Source organism: Bison bison, unplaced genomic scaffold (assembly GCF_000754665.1).
Source record: "Bison bison bison isolate TAMUID 2011002044 unplaced genomic scaffold, Bison_UMD1.0 scf7180017864236, whole genome shotgun sequence".
Taxonomy (NCBI): Eukaryota; Metazoa; Chordata; class Mammalia; order Artiodactyla; family Bovidae; genus Bison; species Bison bison.
In genome coordinates, this window is record NW_011494808.1 from 3,837,685 (window position 1) to 3,856,705 (window position 19,021).

Below are 19,021 nucleotides of genomic sequence, written 5' to 3' on the forward strand. Positions count from 1 at the left end.
TGGACAAGGGTGATTCTGCACCCCGCCCCAGTTGGAGCCTGACCATCATCCTCTCTTCCCCCAGGGAAGTTTGAATATCGCAGCTTCTTTGTCCGACTCTGCGTGCTGTGTGTATATGCAGGTGCTTTGCACATCAACACTGTGAGAGCTCTTCACTCCCCAAGAACCAAGTTTACCTACTTAGGGGTGATAACCGCCCCTGTTGAGACAGAGAAATTTCACACTTCCTTTCCATAGAGTTCTTAGCTTCTCATAGGGCTCCAGTGGGAATCGAATTCCAGGTTTATTTTCTTTCAACCGTTCAGTATTAGTTCCTCTGATTTTAAACAAAGTACTGCTTTGCATTTGACGTTGAATGGGCTTCATGGTTCAGCTTCAAATCAAGGCCTTACTTGCTTGAAGGGAATTCATTTCATTGAACAGTTTAAAAGTTTCATCCTTTTGTTGCTGTTCCTGTAGGGAAGCCGGAGAATCTGGTCAAACCAGTTTCTCGGATCCTCAGGATAAGTGGTCAGGTCAGAAGCAGAACTCAGATTGCTGTGTCCACAGCTCTGAGGCCTCTGAGCTCTCCTGCAACCTTGACCACTCACATCCAAGTCCACCTGAGACCTTCACTCTTTCTCCTAGACTCAGCCTGGGTCACACAGCCAGCTCAGGTCAATACCGGGATTCACTTACCTAGTGTGATGGAAACAGTTTTGCTTGAGATCTAGGTGAGAACCGAAATAGAAGGGAAATGTCAGAGGAGAACATCCAACCCCAGAAGTTAATACGGTGGAGAGAGGACCTGTGGGTGCAGAGAGCGGGTAAAATAAAAGGTGGTGATTGGAGGTGGGCGAATTAGGAAAGACTTCTGCCAGGGGTTCATTTTGGCTCAGTCTTGAAACATCCGACACATATATATTAATAAATTCTCGAGAGCCTTCGCTGGAACACGTCAGCATCAAGGGGAAGGCAAAGCTCAGATGCAGAACTCGGCTGTGACAGGTGACGGCCACGTCCAGACAAGAGGCAGGCTTTGCCGGCAGCCCTGCTGATGTGACTTGGGTACCACTTATCACTTCTGGCTGTTGCCTCTGACATTGGATGACATTTGATAACATTTGCCTGCAGACAAAGGCGAGAAACCAAATTTAAGGGGACTTCTTTTGTGTCCAGGTTACTTCTTTCTGTACGTTTGAGTACAGTTGGTAATCAGCATTAAGTGAAATCACGGGATTTCATACTATTGTTTGACCTATTGAGTTTTAAACCTGAGACGAGCCTTGCTGATGCTCTAGTGTAGAAACAGCCTTCCAAGAAAGGAATAACCCTAATTTAAATAATTGCTAATTTCAGACATCCCCTTTCCTGGTTTGAGCCTTGTCAGTTCCTGCTGAGGCCCCAGGCAAGAAGCTGTCAGAAATCCTCTCTCCTTACGCTCCAGTCTCTCTGTCACCTTAGGCCAGAGATGCGATTCCAAAACACAGATTAATTCTATTAAAAAAAAGAAATCTTTGAGGACTTTGCTGATGGTCTGGTGGTTAAGATTCTGCGCTTCCAATGCAGGGGACACGGGTTCGATCCCTGGTCAGGGAACTAAAATCCCACAGCCCATGTGGTATGCTCCAAATGAAGTGTTCAAAGCCCCATCTGTGAAGGGAGAAGGAGCTGCCTGTCTTCCAGACGTCAGTCCTCCCACGGGGCCTGGTTTGGGCGCCCTCTGACATCTCGAAACAGAGCTGAGGAGAGAGTTCTTTGCTGGTCCTGGCCATACCAGCACAGCCCTGACCCCTGATTCCTTTGGGGGTGAACTGCCCTCCACAATCTGACCCTCAGACTGATCACAGAGGAGTTGTCTGCAGACCCTGGCACCCGGGTGTGATCCAAAGAGGAGTTTGCCACTGGCCCACTGCTCTGCCAGGCAGGCAGCCCTGTCCGGGGTCTCCCGAGCTGCCTGCCCCCGCCCCCCAGGGCCATCTCTCCAGCACTGAGGCCACGATGCCTGGTGTGCAGGCCCAGCCTCAGCTCTCTCCGCTTAGACCCTTCTCTCTCCTTTCGTCCAAAGAGGACGTTGCCACTGGCCTGAATTTGTTTAAACTTCTAAGAACTGATAACTGGGCCTGGGCCGTCCCTCTGGTCTGTCTTCCTTTGTTCCACTAGCAGACTCTCCCTGAGAACCGAGAGTCCCACTAACGCATGCTGTGTCTGTGGCCTTGGGGCAGCTGGCATTCTCTGCCTGCGTGGTCCTGTGAAAAGGACTGTCCCGCTCACATCACAGGGAGAACCTTGCAGCTCAGGGCTGGGTGCCACTTGTTCAGAAGTCTCCATGCTGGGGCACAGGTTGGGGACTCCCTCCTACTGCAGGATGAGGGGCAGCCTGGCCCCGGGACCCGCAGACCAGGGTGTCCGCTGCTCACTGCGTGATGCCTGGCCCGGGGCAGGCCCTTCCCGGAAGGTGTTTATGGAGCATCCCAGGACGTCAGCGGAGCACTGGCCAGGAGAGAGGCAGGCCTGCAGACCCCGGGCCTGTGGGGTTTCCGGTGACGTGAGGCCGGCCAGATGCAGCAGCCTTGGTTCTGGGGAGCCTGTCTCTGACGTAGAGGAAATATTCTGCCTGAGTATTTGTAGTTGTTTACCTTCTGACCGAGCATGCTTCCTGCGTGACTGTGGGGAGCCGCCTTCCTGCATCTGTGGGGAGAGGCTGATCTGTTCTTGGCATTCGGTCCTGATCGGAAGTCATCACTCCCGTCACGTGACCACCATCCCGCGGGGTGTGGCCGGCACGGGCGGTGCCTGCTGGGCTCGGGGCGTGGAGACGGGGCTGGCGGAGGGGCAGGCGGCCTTGTGACGAGCAGGGTGCCGGAAACGGGTGCCATCCCGGCCGGGCGATGCTCCCCTTACGGCATCACCGTCGTCTGCAGTCTCCTCCTCCTCTGACGTGGTGGACATCGCCCGTGTGTGTCGCTCTGCCCCGTCCGGGAGCCGGGGGCAGAGATTCTAAGAAGTCGAGCCATCTGTTCTGAGCCTAGAAAGGCGGAAGCCTTTCTATCTGTGGGTCCAGATCTCACAGTTCTGGGGGTCTTCTCGGTGGATGCCTAGGCCTTGGGCCGAGCTCCTCGTGGCTAAGCGTTCCCTACCGGAGCTGCGCCTGTCTCCGGCGGCTGGGTGCTCTCCATCTCTGGCGGAGGAGTGACTGAGGGCCGGCGCCTGTGCACTGTGTTCGGGGGGCTGCGGGTCTAGCCGTGAAGGAGACCCGGAGCCTGTGTTTGCCAGTGGTGGTGGGTGGGTGTGGACCGCAGACCGAAACAGCCCATCAGCAGGAGAGCTTCCGGGAGCCATGGTGTTTCAGGGAAAATGTAAACCGGCCCATGGGACGCCAGGTGGGAGCTGACGCTGGTGGGGGGTCAGCGTGACCGCTCTCAGCAGAGTCCCCGTGGTGGGCGACCCTGGCTGGGTGGTGTCCAGCGGGTCTCCAGCCTTTGGAGGCCTGTGAGCCTGGCACATTCACGGGGACCCAAGACGGGCAGGGCAGGCAGGAGCAGATCACCCGGGGCCTCTGTGGGCCCTGGAGGTTCCCCACAGGTTTTATTCTGATGGCCTCGGGGTGGCGGGAGCTAACCCACTACAGGGCTTGGATGGGGCTGGGCTGTGGTCTGACGCACACTCGAGGCCCCTCAGGCTCCAGTTGAAGGGTGTGGACTCTGCCAGCGTGCCAGTTTGTACGGGCACGTCTATACACCCTCAGCGTGCCCGTCTGTACGGGCTCATCTGTACGCCCTCAGCGTACCCCGACGGTACCTGCTGAGGGCACCACCAGGTCCGTCCCCACGAAGGGCTGAATGTCCACATGCGCTTTCGATACCAGCTTTCCATGGCCTGTGGGCTTCAGAGCCCGTGTTGAGAAGTGTGTGTGTCCTCATTCCCCGCCCACAGGTCACCTTCCTCTGTCCCACTGTCCCCAGGTGAGGGTCACACCTTGCCGGGCCCTGCATCCACTCAGCGGGTCCTGGCTGGCCACCTCCGTAATCCCTCTTTCTTCCCCAGCGCTGGCCCTTGTTTTCCCCACTTGGGGCTTTCTCTCAAATTCCAGGGAGGCCTCCGCCACACGTTTGAAGTTGGGGTGCTGGGGCGACTCTCACTGCGTTTTTACCCAGGTCTTGTCCCCACCTCCAGAAAGGACAGGAGCCATCAGCTGCGGGAGAAGCAGTGTCCCTGCCACCGCCGGGGGGAGCAGAAGCCATTTCTAAAAAGGGACGCGGTGGAGATTTTCCTAGGCTTTCCTGCCCTGTGAACTCTCTCCAGCTGATACTAATAAATTATTATTGTTGCTGGGGGCTTATTCTGCAGCGGGCCTTTGTTCTGGAGTCGAGCTGGGAGGACACAGGCCCCCTCCTGGCCCTCCTTCTCCTTGGTCTGGTTCATGCCAGGTGGAGTGCCTATGACCTCTGTGTGTTTAGATTGCAGTAGAATAAGGTGGTCTCGTTGGTTGTAGGGTAAAGGGAATGTTAGGTCCATCACAGCTTCTGCAGGCCATTTGTTGGGTGTAGTCTAGCCTGTGCAGTGGATAGAGTGACGCTTCCCTGGTGGCTCAACAGTACGGAATCCGCCTGCAATGCAGGAGTCCCAGGACAAGTGTGTTTGATCCTGGGTTTGGAAGGTCCCCTGGAGGGGCATCACAACCCACTCCAGTATTCTTCTGGAGAATCCCATGGACAGAGGAGCCTGGTGGGCTACAGTCTATGGGGTCACAAAGAGTGGCACACGACTGAAGCAAGGATGCTCACCCACGAATAGAGTGAGCCCTCAGGAATGTGGGCGCAGTAGGGAGTGAGTGTTTAGGTGCTGGGCTGGACGAGCCCTCGGGGCGACTTGGCTCAACCTCCTGATTAAAGAAGAGGAAACAGAGGGACGGGGGGCCTGCCTGAGGCAGATGTGCTGGCCGGCGGGCTTGTGGGTCAGGACGTGTTGTTTCCAGTTAGCGGGGACCCAGGCCTGGCGTCCCAGGTGGAGACTGCAGACAGGAGGGGACCCTGCTGGGGGGCCTCCTTTCCTCCCAGCACCTACGTGAGTTTCCAGAATGAATCTGGGAAAATAACCAATACGGTCACAAATCTGTTTGCAGGTTTACTGCAGCCGCACATGTATAAATAACAAAAAACACCTTTGAAGTCTTGCTGCTCCAACAAGTATGTTGGAAATGGACTTTTGAAGTGAGACATGCACAGGTCCTGGCCCGGCTTTTTACAGCTGCATCCTCACCCAGAGGGGACCACCCCCAACTATTCAGACTGGGAGAGCAGATGGTACTAAAGCAGTCCATGGATGAGTGGACAGAGCGTGTCCCCAGGACCTGGCCTCACCACGTCCTCATCCTGGGCCAGCACTGCTGACTCGGGCTTTCTTTTCATCCCCTGAGGGGTCCTGTTCGCGCCCTGGGCCAGGATGGCTGAGTTCCAGGTCCTTCTCTCTCCTTCTTTCAAACGTCCCCAGCCCGGTGTTGGGCTGGACACACAAATGGCTTTTCCATGGTGCTGCCCCAAACCGGCCTTCCCCACTGGTCTCTGTGTGTATGTGTGTGTGTGTGTAAGCCTACATCTAGAAACACCCCAGCGAGAGGTGCCATAAGTCACTGGGCCTGTTGAGGACAGAGGGGGATGTTGCTGTGCCTGGTCGTCCACGCCCCCACCAGGGGGTGACTGTGTCAGCGGCTCCCCCTGCCCCCATGTCCACTCCATCTCCCTCCGTCCAGTGATGGCACTCTCCCTGCAGGTCATAAAGAAGGAGACTGGATTCTGGAGAGATTTCGGGTTCGGGATGACGTGCCAGTACCAGTCTGACTTCATCAACATAGGTGAGCCCAGAGCCCATTCCCTGATGGAGACCGTGCGGGTTCCTAAGAAGGCCGCTCCCCGGGAGGTCGCTGCATAAACGTGGCTCCAGACCAAGTCACTCAGGGCTTGGCCCTGCACCTCTGCACAGAGCATCCTCCACAGGGAGGGGATCCCCTGGACGGAAGGGCTGGGAGGGTCCCAGTTTCTCTGTGCTGAACCTGTGAAAATCCTAGACATCACTTCAGGTCCCCAGTGTGCAGGCACTGTCAACATGCACACGGGCACACGGGCACACATATGTACACCGATGCCTACACGCATGTACATGCACGCACACACACACATCTAGAACCCAGAGGGGAAAGGTTGTAGATTGGAGGCCAAGTCTCAGAGAGGCAGAGGGACCAGCTCTCTCACAGCTAGAGAGCCCTGAGGGTCTCCTGTACCCTGGGAGACAGCACATCACTCCTCAGGGCAGCACCCACTCTCCAGCCTCTAGAGGGAATGGCGTGGATTGTACACAACCAGGGGACGAGTGAACAGGCCAGAGCCGTGATCTTGGGCCCAGGACCTTGGGTGGTCCCCTGGAGGCCTGTCCTCACGTGGAGACACCCACCTTTGCGTCTCCTGGGGGTCCCCAGTCTTGTTCTCTCTTCACCGCCTCCCCTCTCGCCCAAGGCCTTGGGCTTCTCCTTGTAAGGTCAGTGAGTCGATCTGAGGAGTTCCAGGAAGTTTGGTAGACAGCAGGGACTATAGGACCCTCAAAGAAATCACCTAACTAAATAAAAGCCCAAAGGACTTCCTGGAGGTCTAGTGTTTAAGATGCTGAGCTTCCACTGCAGGGGACACAGGTTCGAACCCTGGTCAGGGAACTAAGATCCTGCATGCCATGTGGCACAGCCAGAAAACAGAAAGAGAAAAAAAAACCCACCTAATGTCTTGAAGTTAAGCCCTGTAAGAAAGAATAGAACACACAAGTCAAGGGTCTCTGGCGAGTGTGCTCAGATTCCCAGCAGGTCACCACGGGTGTGCTTCGATTTCTCTATAAATGGCCTAAATTATTATGTGTAAATCTAATTTTCAAAAATGACCTATTTTAAAACTTTTCTGAAGGAAATTTCCATTTTGAGAAACTCTTGTTTCCTTGTTCTGTGTGCAAGGAAAAGTGACTCTGCGATGATGTACGTTTATCGAATTTGGACTTAAGAGAGGCACAGCGGCCGCTGGTGTGGCAACCAAGACTTGAATTTGGGCCCCGACCCAGAATCCTGCGTGTTTCCTCAACTGCCCAGCGGCCCTGCTCACAGGCAGGGGTGTGTCGAGCCCACCGCCCCACTTCTGGCTCCATCAGAGCAGCGTGGCCTGGGGTCTGCAGGGAATCCGGCTAAATGACACAGCCACTGAGTGTTGAGTCACTGTTTCTTATGCGAGGCCAGGAACTCTCTGGAAGCAAGGAACAGTGACAAGCAAGTGGCCACTGCTTCCCGGTTCTGTCTGGGATGTGGTGGCTTTAAGTTAATAGACAGGGGGATGTCACCATTCACAAAGGTGTGAAGGAACCACTGTGATGTGAAGTAAGATGTCTTAAGTAAAACTTCAGAACTGTGAGGCCAGTCCTCTTAAAGTGACTCCTCTCACCGGCTTGCGGGGGCCCCTCACAGCTTTGGGGACTCCAGTCCGCAGGAGCGAGGGCAATTTTGTAGGACATGAATTTTTCACACCTCCGGGCCCTCCCTGGTCTTTTCTCTGCAGGGGCAGGAGGGGGCCACGTTCGACAGAGCCCCACGAATTTCCGTTCAGAGGTTTGGGTTGGGACGTCGGGGGCGCTGCGGGCATAGCTGACCCCCACGTTGCTATGACGACAGCCCAGCTGCTGCTGCCCAGGCTTCCGGGATTCGGCGAGGCTGGGGGTGCGGTCTCGTCAGGGGGGTTCCTGAGTTCTCTGACCCCGGCAGACACGCACCACCTGGGCTCGGGGGGTCAGGGCGGGGAGACCTCCCCAAGCTGCTTCTACTGAGCGCGCTGGTGCTGGGTGGGGCCGGGGCCCACCCAGGGCCCTCCGGCGCGCGTTCAGCCGTGTCTTCTGCCCCGCAGGCGGCTTCGACCTGGACATCAGAGGCTGGGGCGGCGAGGACGTGCACCTCTACCGCAAGTACCTGCACAGCAATCTGGTGGTGGTGCGCGCACCCGCGCGGGGCCTCTTCCACCTGTGGCACGAGAAGCGCTGCGAGGATGAGCTGGCGCCCGAGCAGTACCGGATGTGCATGCAGTCCAAGGCCATGAACGAGGCGTCCCACGGGCAGCTGGGGATGCTGGTGTTCCGGCACGAGATCGAGGCCCACCTCCGCAGACAGAGACACAAGACGGGCAGCAAGAAGTCATGAACGGCCCCTGCAGGGAAGCAGGGGTGCGGAGACTCTTTATTTTTTTTTTCTTTCCTTTTTGCCGTTGCAACAAGGAAAAATATTGCCCCAAAAGGGCAAGGAAAGCATTCGACTGGTTAGTAAAACGGACGAGGGGGGTTTCTTTCTGCCTGTATAGCTTATGCAACAAGCATCAAACGCCCCCCTACTTGGCTGCAGAAGCAGCCCAAACACACCAAACCGCGGCGACCAACAGAGACGGTCTCATTGTGAGCTTGAAGGCGTGGAGGTTGTGATTGTGTTTACAGCAAAGTGAGTGCTGTTGTTCTGCGCTTATTGAAATATTCATGAAGGAAGGGAAGCTTTGTAAAAAGTTCATTAGGATGGAAGGCCAGCACATGCCTCCCGGTCTGAGGGGTGATCAGCCCTTCTCTGGGGTCTGGGAGCTGAGAGATCGGGATGCCGGCAAGGAGACCGTGTGAAATTCAAAGATACACTCATGGTGATCTTTGTGAATATAGTAAGCAAAACCAAATGGACTAAAAATGAGAAAACAAAGAAACTCGTAGCTATTGTATCATCTCCCCCAATATTAACCAGAAGCAATCTACTCATCTTTTTGGTTGTAGTTTTAACCATCTCTGTTAATTTTATTTAAAAATGCACTTTTTTTGGCTTATGAGTTATATTCTGCTTATTTAATTACCCATTTGCAAGCCTTATGAAGAGAGCACAAGTTAGCTACATTTTGGTATTTTCTAAGACGATACTTTTCGCTGCCTTGGTTCAGTTCAGAGCATCAGATTGTGACCCACAGCCGGGGATATGGCAGACGCTGATCCTGTGGGGAGTGGCCAGCAGACGGTCATCAAGGGGATGGCGTGGCTTGGGGCTGCTGACCACACGGGCACACGGATACTTTATCTGAAGAGTATTTCCAAAGTGGAGCAACTGAACACTGGTGGGAATAGAAAATGTACTTTTTACCTTAACAGAGAAGGAAACAAACTCATTCAGACTGGTGATAAAAGTCAGAAAACACGTTTTCTCCTCAGGGGAACTGGGGACCACTTTCTTACCTGTTGAAATAAACCAAAGCAGACTGTATGAACCAAACGCTCTCTTTTCTAAGCAGGGTGCTCTTCCTGGCTTCTGGCTTCCACGAGAAGAAACACAAGGAAACGTCTTTAATGAAGGGTCACTCCACCCGCCAGCAGCCGGTGGGACAGACGATTGTGAGGTGGGATCTTCCAACACAGCCAAGCGGCAGTGACTTAATTGTTTTTTAAATTACGCTGTTCTACTCAGTCACCAAGATGCTTCTGAAAATCTCATTTTATTACATTTTACAACTATTAAAAAAAATAAACGCAGTTAACATTTAGTGGTTTCTATGTTTATGTGAAAATTATTTACTTATTAGCCAGCACCAGATACAGAAGCTAATTATCTCTCATGTGCCTTGCCTTCTGTTTGCCCACAATCAACTCATTGTTTAAAAGCTCCAAGAACAGTCAAGCTGTTGGTGTGCTGGGGTCCAGCCCCGGCTGATCCAGGGTATTCGAAGCGGGGATGGCGTCGGCGAGGGTCAGGATACAATAGCTTCAATTAGATATTAATTAAAGATATAAATAGTAATAAAATAAGGATAGCTCAGTAGGAAAATTCAGTGGAGAAAAGAGGCTGAGTAGCTTGGTTTACTCGGGAGACCAATAAAACTTCAAGACAAGAAGCTTGCACCACTTACGTAGGCCGCAGGCGTCCTTCCGTTCTCCCAAAGGAGAGGAGACACTGAGGCCTCCCCGGTCGGATCTTAGAAGCCCAGGCAAAATTAGTAAGCTTGGTGGGTTCCACGCTCCAGATGGAGACTCAGCCAGAGTGAGAGAGAGAGAGACATGGGGAGACCAGTATTTCGAGAAACTGATCCCCATTCTTTATTTTCCAGAGTCTGTTTTTATACACTGAGATGTTATACAAAAGTCACGTGGGGACAGCAGTCCTGACTTTTATTAAAGTCAGGTGCTTCATACAAATGTATACAGAGGTCTTAGGGGTGTTACATCATCTTCTGGCCAGGGGGGGCCTGCTGACAATTTACGACCCTCTCCTTGTGACAACAGTCAGTCAACCAGAACACTTATTTCTCCAGGGGTGATTATTCTTAAAACAGACACCACCCAAATACAGTTACATTCCTATAGGGTGAGGGTGTAGTGGGTTTTAGTTAAGGAAGGAATTTACTTAGCCTAAGGTCTAACGTGATTAATATCAAAGGTTAATACTTATTTCTTCTATATATTCATTAATGTGTGTAAGGGCAGGGGATATGGAGACTTAGCAACAAACATTGGCTCAACAAATGAAAAACCCTTCACCAATACAATTTCTAATCAGCCCACTATACTTATACTAATAGTTTTCTAAGTTTTCTAAGGAACCTGTGTTTAGAAGGTTTAAAGCATCTCGTGCCTCTCACGGTTGGGAGGCTGTGAGCAATCACATGTGGCCGGAAAAGCCTGCCAGGCAGGCCAGAGAACCTTCAGAGGAGTTTGTAGGTTAAAACACTCTTATCACGCCCAGGAATTATTATTAACTGGAGCTCTAAGTTAACTCCTTTTCCGAAAGAGGTGGTGGGGGACAGCCCCCCGCAAAGTCAGAGGTGTAGGTGAGAGCACAAAGTAGTAAAGTAGGCAGGCTCTGGTTATGGGGGTAGATGCTCGAGGATTTCCAGGGGGACTCCTGAGGCTCGATCCTGCCTTTGCGTATGTCGAGCCTCCTTCCTCATGACCTTTGCCACGGGCGGAGTATCTCACTCTGGCCCCCAACAGGTGGGTAAAAAAAACCAAAATGCATTGTACTGATTTGTACTGGTAGTTCATAAAATCCAATTAAAACCCAGGACGTGAATGGAAGGTGGCATTGGACAGCTAATAAAATGTGATTTGTGGGTACAATTTCTTCTTGAAGTCAGAACACCAGGTCTCTAGTTTCTGGAGATGGGTTTCCTGAGTGTCGACCAACTCCCCTTGGCTCTGCGGCATTTCGGGGGAGGTCATTCCCTGACCGGGGATGTCCTGTGTACTCAGCATCCCTGACCCCTCCTCCCACCATCGCAGGAGCACCTCTCACTCCAGGGAGCCCTTAACATTCTCATGTCACCTCCAGGTGACCCCTTGGGGGCACTGATCTAGCAGGAGGGGAGAACCTTGGTGGAAAACCTGGAAGTTAATACAATCTGCATGTTCTTTTAAAAAATTTTTTTTCTCTGTTTAGTTTTGGCTATGCTGGGTCTTGGTTGCTGCTCGGGCTTCTCTAGTTGTGGTCTGCGGGGTCTCCTCTCTAGTTGCATGGCTTCTCCTTGTGCTGGCGTCTCGTTGCAGAGCACGGGCTCTCGGGTGCTTGGGCTCCAGTAGTTGCAGCTCCCGGGCTCTGGAGCATAGGTTCAGTCGTTGTGGTGCTTGGGCTTAATTGCCCTGTGGCACGTGGGATCTGCCCAGATCAGGAGACGTGTCTCCTGCATTGGCAGGCAGATTCTTTACCGCTGAGCCACCAGGAAGCCCTGCTCGTCATTTTTGATTAGAAGTTGAGGAGTGGTTTCCAAGGGCCCTCTTATTTCCACACACACAGTGCTCCTGGAGGAGACTCAGGCCCAGGTCTGTCTCCCCAGTGGGTCTCGGGCTTGGTGGGGCCGACCCTGCCCCCTCCAGCCTGTCTTCCTCCAGGTCCAGAATTGCTCTTCAGACTGGCAGCAGGAGCATGTGTGTCTGCCTGTGACCTGAGTATCCCCCAGCGGGGCCTCCAGGCCAGAGTCCATGGGTGACCAGCCATTTGTGCAGATTTGAATGGCACAGCACAGGTGCCTGAGGCAGACGTTGAGAATTGGATTTTGAAAGATGCTGAGGGTGGATGAAGTGTGTTAGTTGCTCAGTTGTGTAGAACTCTTTGCAACCCCATGGACTGTAGCCTGCCAGGCTCCTCTGTCCATAGGATTCTCCATGGGTCTCTCACATTGCTGGCAGATTCTTTACCGTCTGAGCCACCAGGCAAGCCCTAAGAGAAGAGACAGCAAAGTCAAATATATATATATATATATCCCTCTTTTTAAAGCTTCTCTTGTGGCTCAGCTGGTAAAGAATCCGCCTGCAATGCAGGAGACCTGGGTTCGATGCCTGGGTTGGGAAGATCCCCTGGAGAAGGGAAAGGCTACCCACTCCAGTATTCTGGCCTGGAAAATTCCATGGACTCTGTAGTCCATGGGGTCGTAAAGAGTCGGACATGACTGGGTGACTCTCATTTTCTTTTTAAAGCTTAGTTAGGTAAAGGGTGTTATCAAGAGGCAAGAAGCCTCGTTAAGCACATGCAGAACGGGTCTGTCTTAGCTGGGGCTGTAACACACACCACAGGCAGGGTGGCTTCGTCACCCAACGTTGATGTCCCAAGGTTCTGGAAGCTGAAAAGTCCATGGTCAAGGCACCGGCAGACCACGTGTCCAGTGAGGACTTTTCATGTGTCTTCATGTGTTTGAGGGCAGACAGAGGGCTGGCTTCCCTTCCTGTTCTTAAAAGGACACTAATCCTGTTGGGAGGCTCCACCCTTATGACCTAGCACCTCCCAAAGGCTCCACCTCCAAACACCATCTCATCAGGGCTTCAACCTGGGAATCTTGTGGGCACATTCAGTCTGTAGCAGGACCCTCCCCAGCTCCGTGCCCAAGACACTTATTTATAAAAGCAGGGTTGTTGATGCCCCCACTGGAGCACGATGGTCAGGGACTCAGCACTCAGCCTCAGACAGCAGAGGCTGGCAGTGATGACCAGTGTCTTCTAAGGAGGAAGAAGGCTGCCAGGGAAGCACTGAGGCTTGGGCTCGTCTGGAGTCCCTTCCAACGCTGCCTCCTTGCCCCCTCCCCCTGTCCTGACTGTAAATTTCTCAGGAACAGGCCTTGGTCCCCTTGCTGGAGCAGGGTCCCTGGTAGAACCTGAGGTCCCGTGCATCAGCCACGTGTGGACCATCCTCGTGAGAACCATCACCAGCACAGCCCCTCCCTCTTCTCGTAAGCGAAAGACACAGCAGCCAGAGACGGTCCTCTGCTGGTCTCCACGGGAGCTGCTTTTGTGCAAGCTGCTTAGGTAGGATGCGCCATACTTGCTGTCTCAGTTCAGCATGGCGATCAGTATCCAGGCTTTCCCAGCCACGCACCTGGATTCAAATTCAGGCCTTTCACTTCCAGCCCGTATGATCTTAAAGCTGACACTCTCCACCCCAGTTTCCTCATTCAGGGTCATGGATGAAATCACATTTGTATCATAGGACTGCCTGGGGAATTAGGACACGTCATGAAATGGCACTCCACTCCAGTATTCTTGCCTGGAGAATCCCATGGACGGAGGAGCCGGACAGGCTACAGTCCTTGAGGTTGAAAAGTGTGGGACACAACTGAGCAACTTTCACAGTCACACACGTAGCAGGCTTTCGTGTCCTATACCAGTTCCACATTCACAACTGTGTCTGCTGTTCTTCCCAGCACACCCCGCCCTCTTGGGTGTAAGCAGACAGTGGGTCTCACAGGAGACGTCATGAGACGATCACACATGCAGTGTTGCCTTTTATTTTTGTCGTTCTGAAAACCATTTCGGTCCATCTGAAGATGGGTTACTAGGAGTGTAAAATACAATGAATAGTTTCTTCCTAAAATTCTGTGCTCAGGAATTTGGAGTTGGTGACCCGCTCGGCAGAGGCATAGAGGTTTTTGAAGCATAGCTGGGCACCTGTCTAAAGGACAACTGTCTAAAGCAGCTCGTCTCATTACTTCCATTTTCCAGGTACAGAAAACCGAGGCCCAGAATTGGCTGGGAGCTGACCCGGAGGCCCTACCAGAGAGTGGCCCCGTGTTTCCTCCCAGGACCAGCTCCTGGCCTCCAGCCCCACCTGAGGATTCCCCTGGAAGTGGATGGAGACTGGTCACTGGTGGCCCAGGGACACTGAGCAGGCGGCCACTGCCCCCTCCAGCTCTGGGCCATCACTGGATGGGTTGGAGGCCTCGGAAACTGGTTGTCCAGTAGGCCCGCAAGGTGTTAAAGCTGGCCTTGAGTTGGAGGGGAGGCGGGGTGGGAATTCTTGCTTTTTGGAAAAGATTTGACATTGTTTCTTAGGATGGCTGATCAGAGAGAGTGCCCTTGCCTGCCACGTTGCTTCAGTCGTGTCTGACTCTTTGTGACCCCATGGACTGTGGCCCGCCAGGCTCCTGTGTCCCTGGCATTTTCCAGGCAAGAATACCAGGGTGGGTGGCCATCTCCTCCGCCAGGGGATCTTCCTGATGCAGGGATCGAGCCCAGGTCTGTCTCCGGCATTGGCAGGTGGATTCTTTACCACTAGCGCCACCTGGGAAGCCCTTGGGCGGTTCCTAAAAGAGTGGGTGTGTTTTACTCCTAACACTCATCAAATAGCTGGCAGGATGCGTCATATGTGCGGTCCTTATTTTGATTAGCTTTATACTTGAATTCAAAGCTGTTTCTCCTGCCAGGACTTGGTGCTTTGCTGTTGCTGCCAAAAGCTCAGGCCTGTGCCAGTTGGTTGGGGGGTTTGGGCAGTGGTTTTTTCAACACAGAAAATTTTCTCTCAGTCAGCTGAGGTGCCTTCGAACATCTCGGCATTACTGATCCACTGCACACGCCCTCTGAAGTAGCCAGCTGTGTGCCCAGCTGTGTCTGCCTCGCTGCTCTTCCGAGGGGAGGGGCTGGGGGGATGACTTGATGCTGTGATGCCTCGGGCTGTCTCAGCCTCTGTCGTCACCCAGATGTTCAGAGAGGGCCGGGCCACCTTCATGACCTCTGCCTAAGACGCAGCGGGTGCCTTTTTAGCTGGTGGTTGTCTGTGCGGATGTCCTGCAGGTGCTGCACGCAGACAGGACCTGAGTGGGGGTGGGGACACTGGATGAACTGGGCTTACTCTGCACCTACCTGAGGGTCAGACACATTGGCCTGAAACCAGCAGAGTACAGCGCTGCCAGCACCTCCCTGCCTCCGTCGTGAATCCCACAGCCTCTAACCTCACGACTGACCCCCTGCCTAAACCACCTCCAGCTCCAGGGTTCACGGATCTACGACAGCTGACCTCACCTCTCCGGCTGGGATGGCTAACCTCATTTGAAAAGAATGAGAAAAATAAATGGAAATTAAAGACAAACCCCACTAAACCTTTTTCTTGATAAATTTATGAGGGTTGAAATCATATAAAGGATCTTTTCTGATGACAAAAGTATGAAACTAGAAATCAATTAAATGAAGAGAACTGGAAAATCACAAATATGTGGCAATTAAGCAGCATACTACTGAATAACTGCTGGGCCAAAGAAGAAATCAAAAGAGAGATTTAAAAAATATTTTGAGACAAAAGCAGAGGTGTAAGATACTAAAATTTATGGGGTGCGGTAAAGGTGGTTCAAAGAAAGAAGTTCATAGCAATAAATGCTCACCTCAAGAAACAAGAAAAGCCTCAAAATAGCAGCCACACTTTACACCTCAAGGAACTAGAAAAAGAAGGATGAAGTTTAAGGTTAGTAAAAAGAAGGAAATAACAAAGATCAGAATGGAAATAAATGAAAGAGACCAAAAGAAAAAAAAGACAATAGAAAAGGTCAGTCACATTAAGAGCTGGCTTATGGAAAAATCAACAAAATAGACAAACCATAGCTAGCCTCTCCAGGAAGAAGAGAGGACTCAGATAAAATCAGAAATGAAAGAGGAGAAATTACAACTGATAGGTTAAAATACAGAGGATCACAAGAGACTACTGTGAATAATTATGTGCCAACAAACTGGGCAATACAGAAGAAATAAATAGATTCCTAGAAACATATAACCTACCAAAACTGATTCATGATGAAACAGAACATTTGAACAGGGTGATTAACAGAGATTGAGTCAGTAATCAAAACCTCCCAACAAACAAAAATCCAGGACCAAACGGATTCACCAGTCAATTCTACCAAATATCCAAAGAAGAATTAATACCAATCCTTTTTGAACTTTGAAAAAACAGAAGAAAGGGGAGCTCTTCCGAACACATTTTACAAGGTCAGCATTACCTGATACCAACACGAGACAAGAATGCCACAAAAAAAAGTTACAGATCAGTATGGTTTCCCCAGTAATAGAGAGTCCGCCTGCACAGCAGGAGAGGTGTTCAACCCCTGGGTCGGGAAGACCCCCTGAAGGAGGGCACGGCAACCCACTCCAGCATTCTTGCCTGGAGAATCTCATGGACAGAGGAGTCTGGTGGGCTACAGTCCATAGGGTCACAAAGAGGTGTTCACGCATGAAGTGACTGAACACACACACACACACACACACACACACACACAGGCCAATATGCCCGATGAACATTAGATGCAAAAATCCTCAACAAAATATTAGTAAATCAAATTCAACAGTACATTAAAAAGATCATACACTGTGACCAAATGGAACTTATTCCAGGGATGCAAGGATGCTTCAGTATCTGCAAATCATTCAAAGTGATACACCATATTAACAAAAAGGAGGATAAAAATCATATAGTCAACTCAATAGCTATAAAAAAAGCATCTGACAAAATTCAACATCCCATTTATGATAAAAACTATCAGCAAAGTGGATATAGAGGGACTATACCTCAATATAATAAAGGCCATATATGATAAGCCCATAGCTAATATCATACTCGATGATGAAAAGCTGAAAGCATTTCCTCTGAGATCAGGAAAAAGACAATGATGCCCACTTTTGCCACTTTTACACAGCATAGTATTGGAAGTCTTAAAACAATAAGGAAAGGAACCCAAATGTGAAAGGAAAAAGCAAAACTGCCATTTTCAGATGACATAGTACTATATATAAACCCTAGATATTCCACCAAAATAACTGTTAGAACTAATAAACGGATTTAGTAAAGTTGCAGGGTGCAAAGTTAGCATGCAGAAGTCAGTTGTGTTTTATACGCTAATAACTATCTTAAGAGAGATTAAGAAACTACCAGAAAACTATCAGAGAAATTAAGAAAACAATCCTATTTACAATTGTATCAAAAAGAGTAAAACACCTAGGAATAAATTTAACCAAGGACGTGAAACACCTGTATATTGGAAACTATAAGACATTAATGAAAGACATTGAAGAGGACATAAATAAATGTAAATACAGTCTGTGTCCATGGACTGAAGAATTAATGTTGCTAAAATGTCCCTATTACCCAAGGCAATCTACAGAGTCAGTGTAATCCCTATCAAAATCCCAATGGTATTTTTCAAAAGGCAAACAAACAAACAAAAAAACACCAAATAGCCAAAGCAATCTTGAAACCGAGGAACAAAGCTAGAGGCATACACTCCCTGATATCAAACTATATTACAGCTGAATCCGCTTGTCAAGGGCCAGCTTTGGGGTAAAAGCTAGGTGATTGCTCACTTGGGGGATGTAAAAAATGAGGCAGCAGAGAATTCCCTTTCAAACCTAAACTAACCAAGCCATTTCTCTGCAAGTCAACTGGCTGGTACATTCTATGATTCCTCATCAGATCCCTCACCTTAAGATCCCCCTTCCCCCTCAATTCATCCCAGAAATTGGATGGGCCGTTAGGGTACACAGCCTGCTGGTTGTCTGAGCTGAGCCGATAAAGGGGGAGGTGAATTTTGGATGCAGGACCCACCGGATGACTGCCATTGTGGAGGACTTCACACATTATACGTGGTCCATGCACTTTACACATTTCTTTTCTAAGCCTCAGAACCCCCCAGTGTGACTTTAGAAACTCCTGTTTCAGACACGAAGCTGAAGATTCCACACTGCTGGTTAAAGAAGTAGCCAGGATCCAAACCCAGACCTGCTGGGCTTTCTGCTGTATCAGGCTGCCTCGTTACCAAATAATGTGTTTTCACCACCCACAAACAAGAGGGCAGCTTTACCATTGAGGCCTCCTGGTGGCTTTCAGTCTGGGGCAGCAGCAGGGCGTCTAAAGCTCCCTGAACAGGGGGATGAAAAGGCAGAGCCAGTGGAGTGGGAACGGAAGTACTAACATCCATGCTAAAGGCTGCCCACGAGCAGAATTCACACTGCAGAGCATGTAGTCTGTGAGTGAGAGGGAAAGAGTGGGCAGTTCTCCTAAAATACAAGAAAGGGGTTAGAGATGGGCGAACAGTGAGGAGGAGATTATAACCGTAGAAGCGAGGGATGGACATCAAAAGCGAGATGCACAGCTCCTCCTCAGGGTGGGGACACGCAATTCAAACGGAAGGGTTTAAAGATACAATTGTAGAAAACTTAGGTTCCTGGCATGCTGTGGTCCACGGGGTCACAAAGAGTCAGACACGACTGAGTGACTGAACTGGACTGAACTAGGTTCTGAAACAAAAGCCTTGTGCAGTGCAGTCTGGAAGGAAAACCTTTACCAAGTTCTTGACAGAATGAAAGCAAGAGGCCCCTTGGAGACGCCTCTGAGCACGCCCTGCACGTCACTGCATGTCCTCCCTGTGTGCCAGGGGCAGGAGTCCTGGGTGCGTGTGTGAGGCTGTAAGCTGTGTTAGGATGCGTGTGCGTGAAGGAAGCTGCCTCTGCAGAGGCCGCAATTGCAAAAAAATAGACAAAAATTGTTTTCAATCTAAAAACAGCCCTGGTGCCACAGCAGCCATGACCCTCTACTGACAGGATGGTCAGTTCCAAAGCGTTAGCTCAGAAGGGCAGTTTGGGGTACAAATGCTCCTGAGTGACCAGGCCGGGCCCTGGTTTCTCTGGATTCCTCTGTGTCCCTGTTTTCCTCTTCTTGGCGTGAGGTTTGAGCCTACTGACACTTACTTCTTCATGTCGCTTGGCC

The 19,021-nt window shown here is 51.2% G+C and overlaps 1 protein-coding gene across 1 annotated transcript in view; it reads left to right on the top strand.

Moving 5' to 3' along the window:
• The window catches only part of CSGALNACT1 (chondroitin sulfate N-acetylgalactosaminyltransferase 1), a 216,981-nt gene extending 207,421 nt beyond the window's left edge, over positions 1–9,560 (top strand). Inside the window, exons 9-10 of the mRNA XM_010846399.1 lie at positions 5,752–5,833; positions 7,908–9,560. Coding sequence (XP_010844701.1) covers positions 5,752–5,833; positions 7,908–8,197 — 372 coding nt within the window. The 3' untranslated portion in view covers positions 8,198–9,560. The remainder of the gene's footprint in view (positions 1–5,751; positions 5,834–7,907) is intronic.
• Positions 9,561–19,021: the final 9,461 nt, after the last annotated feature.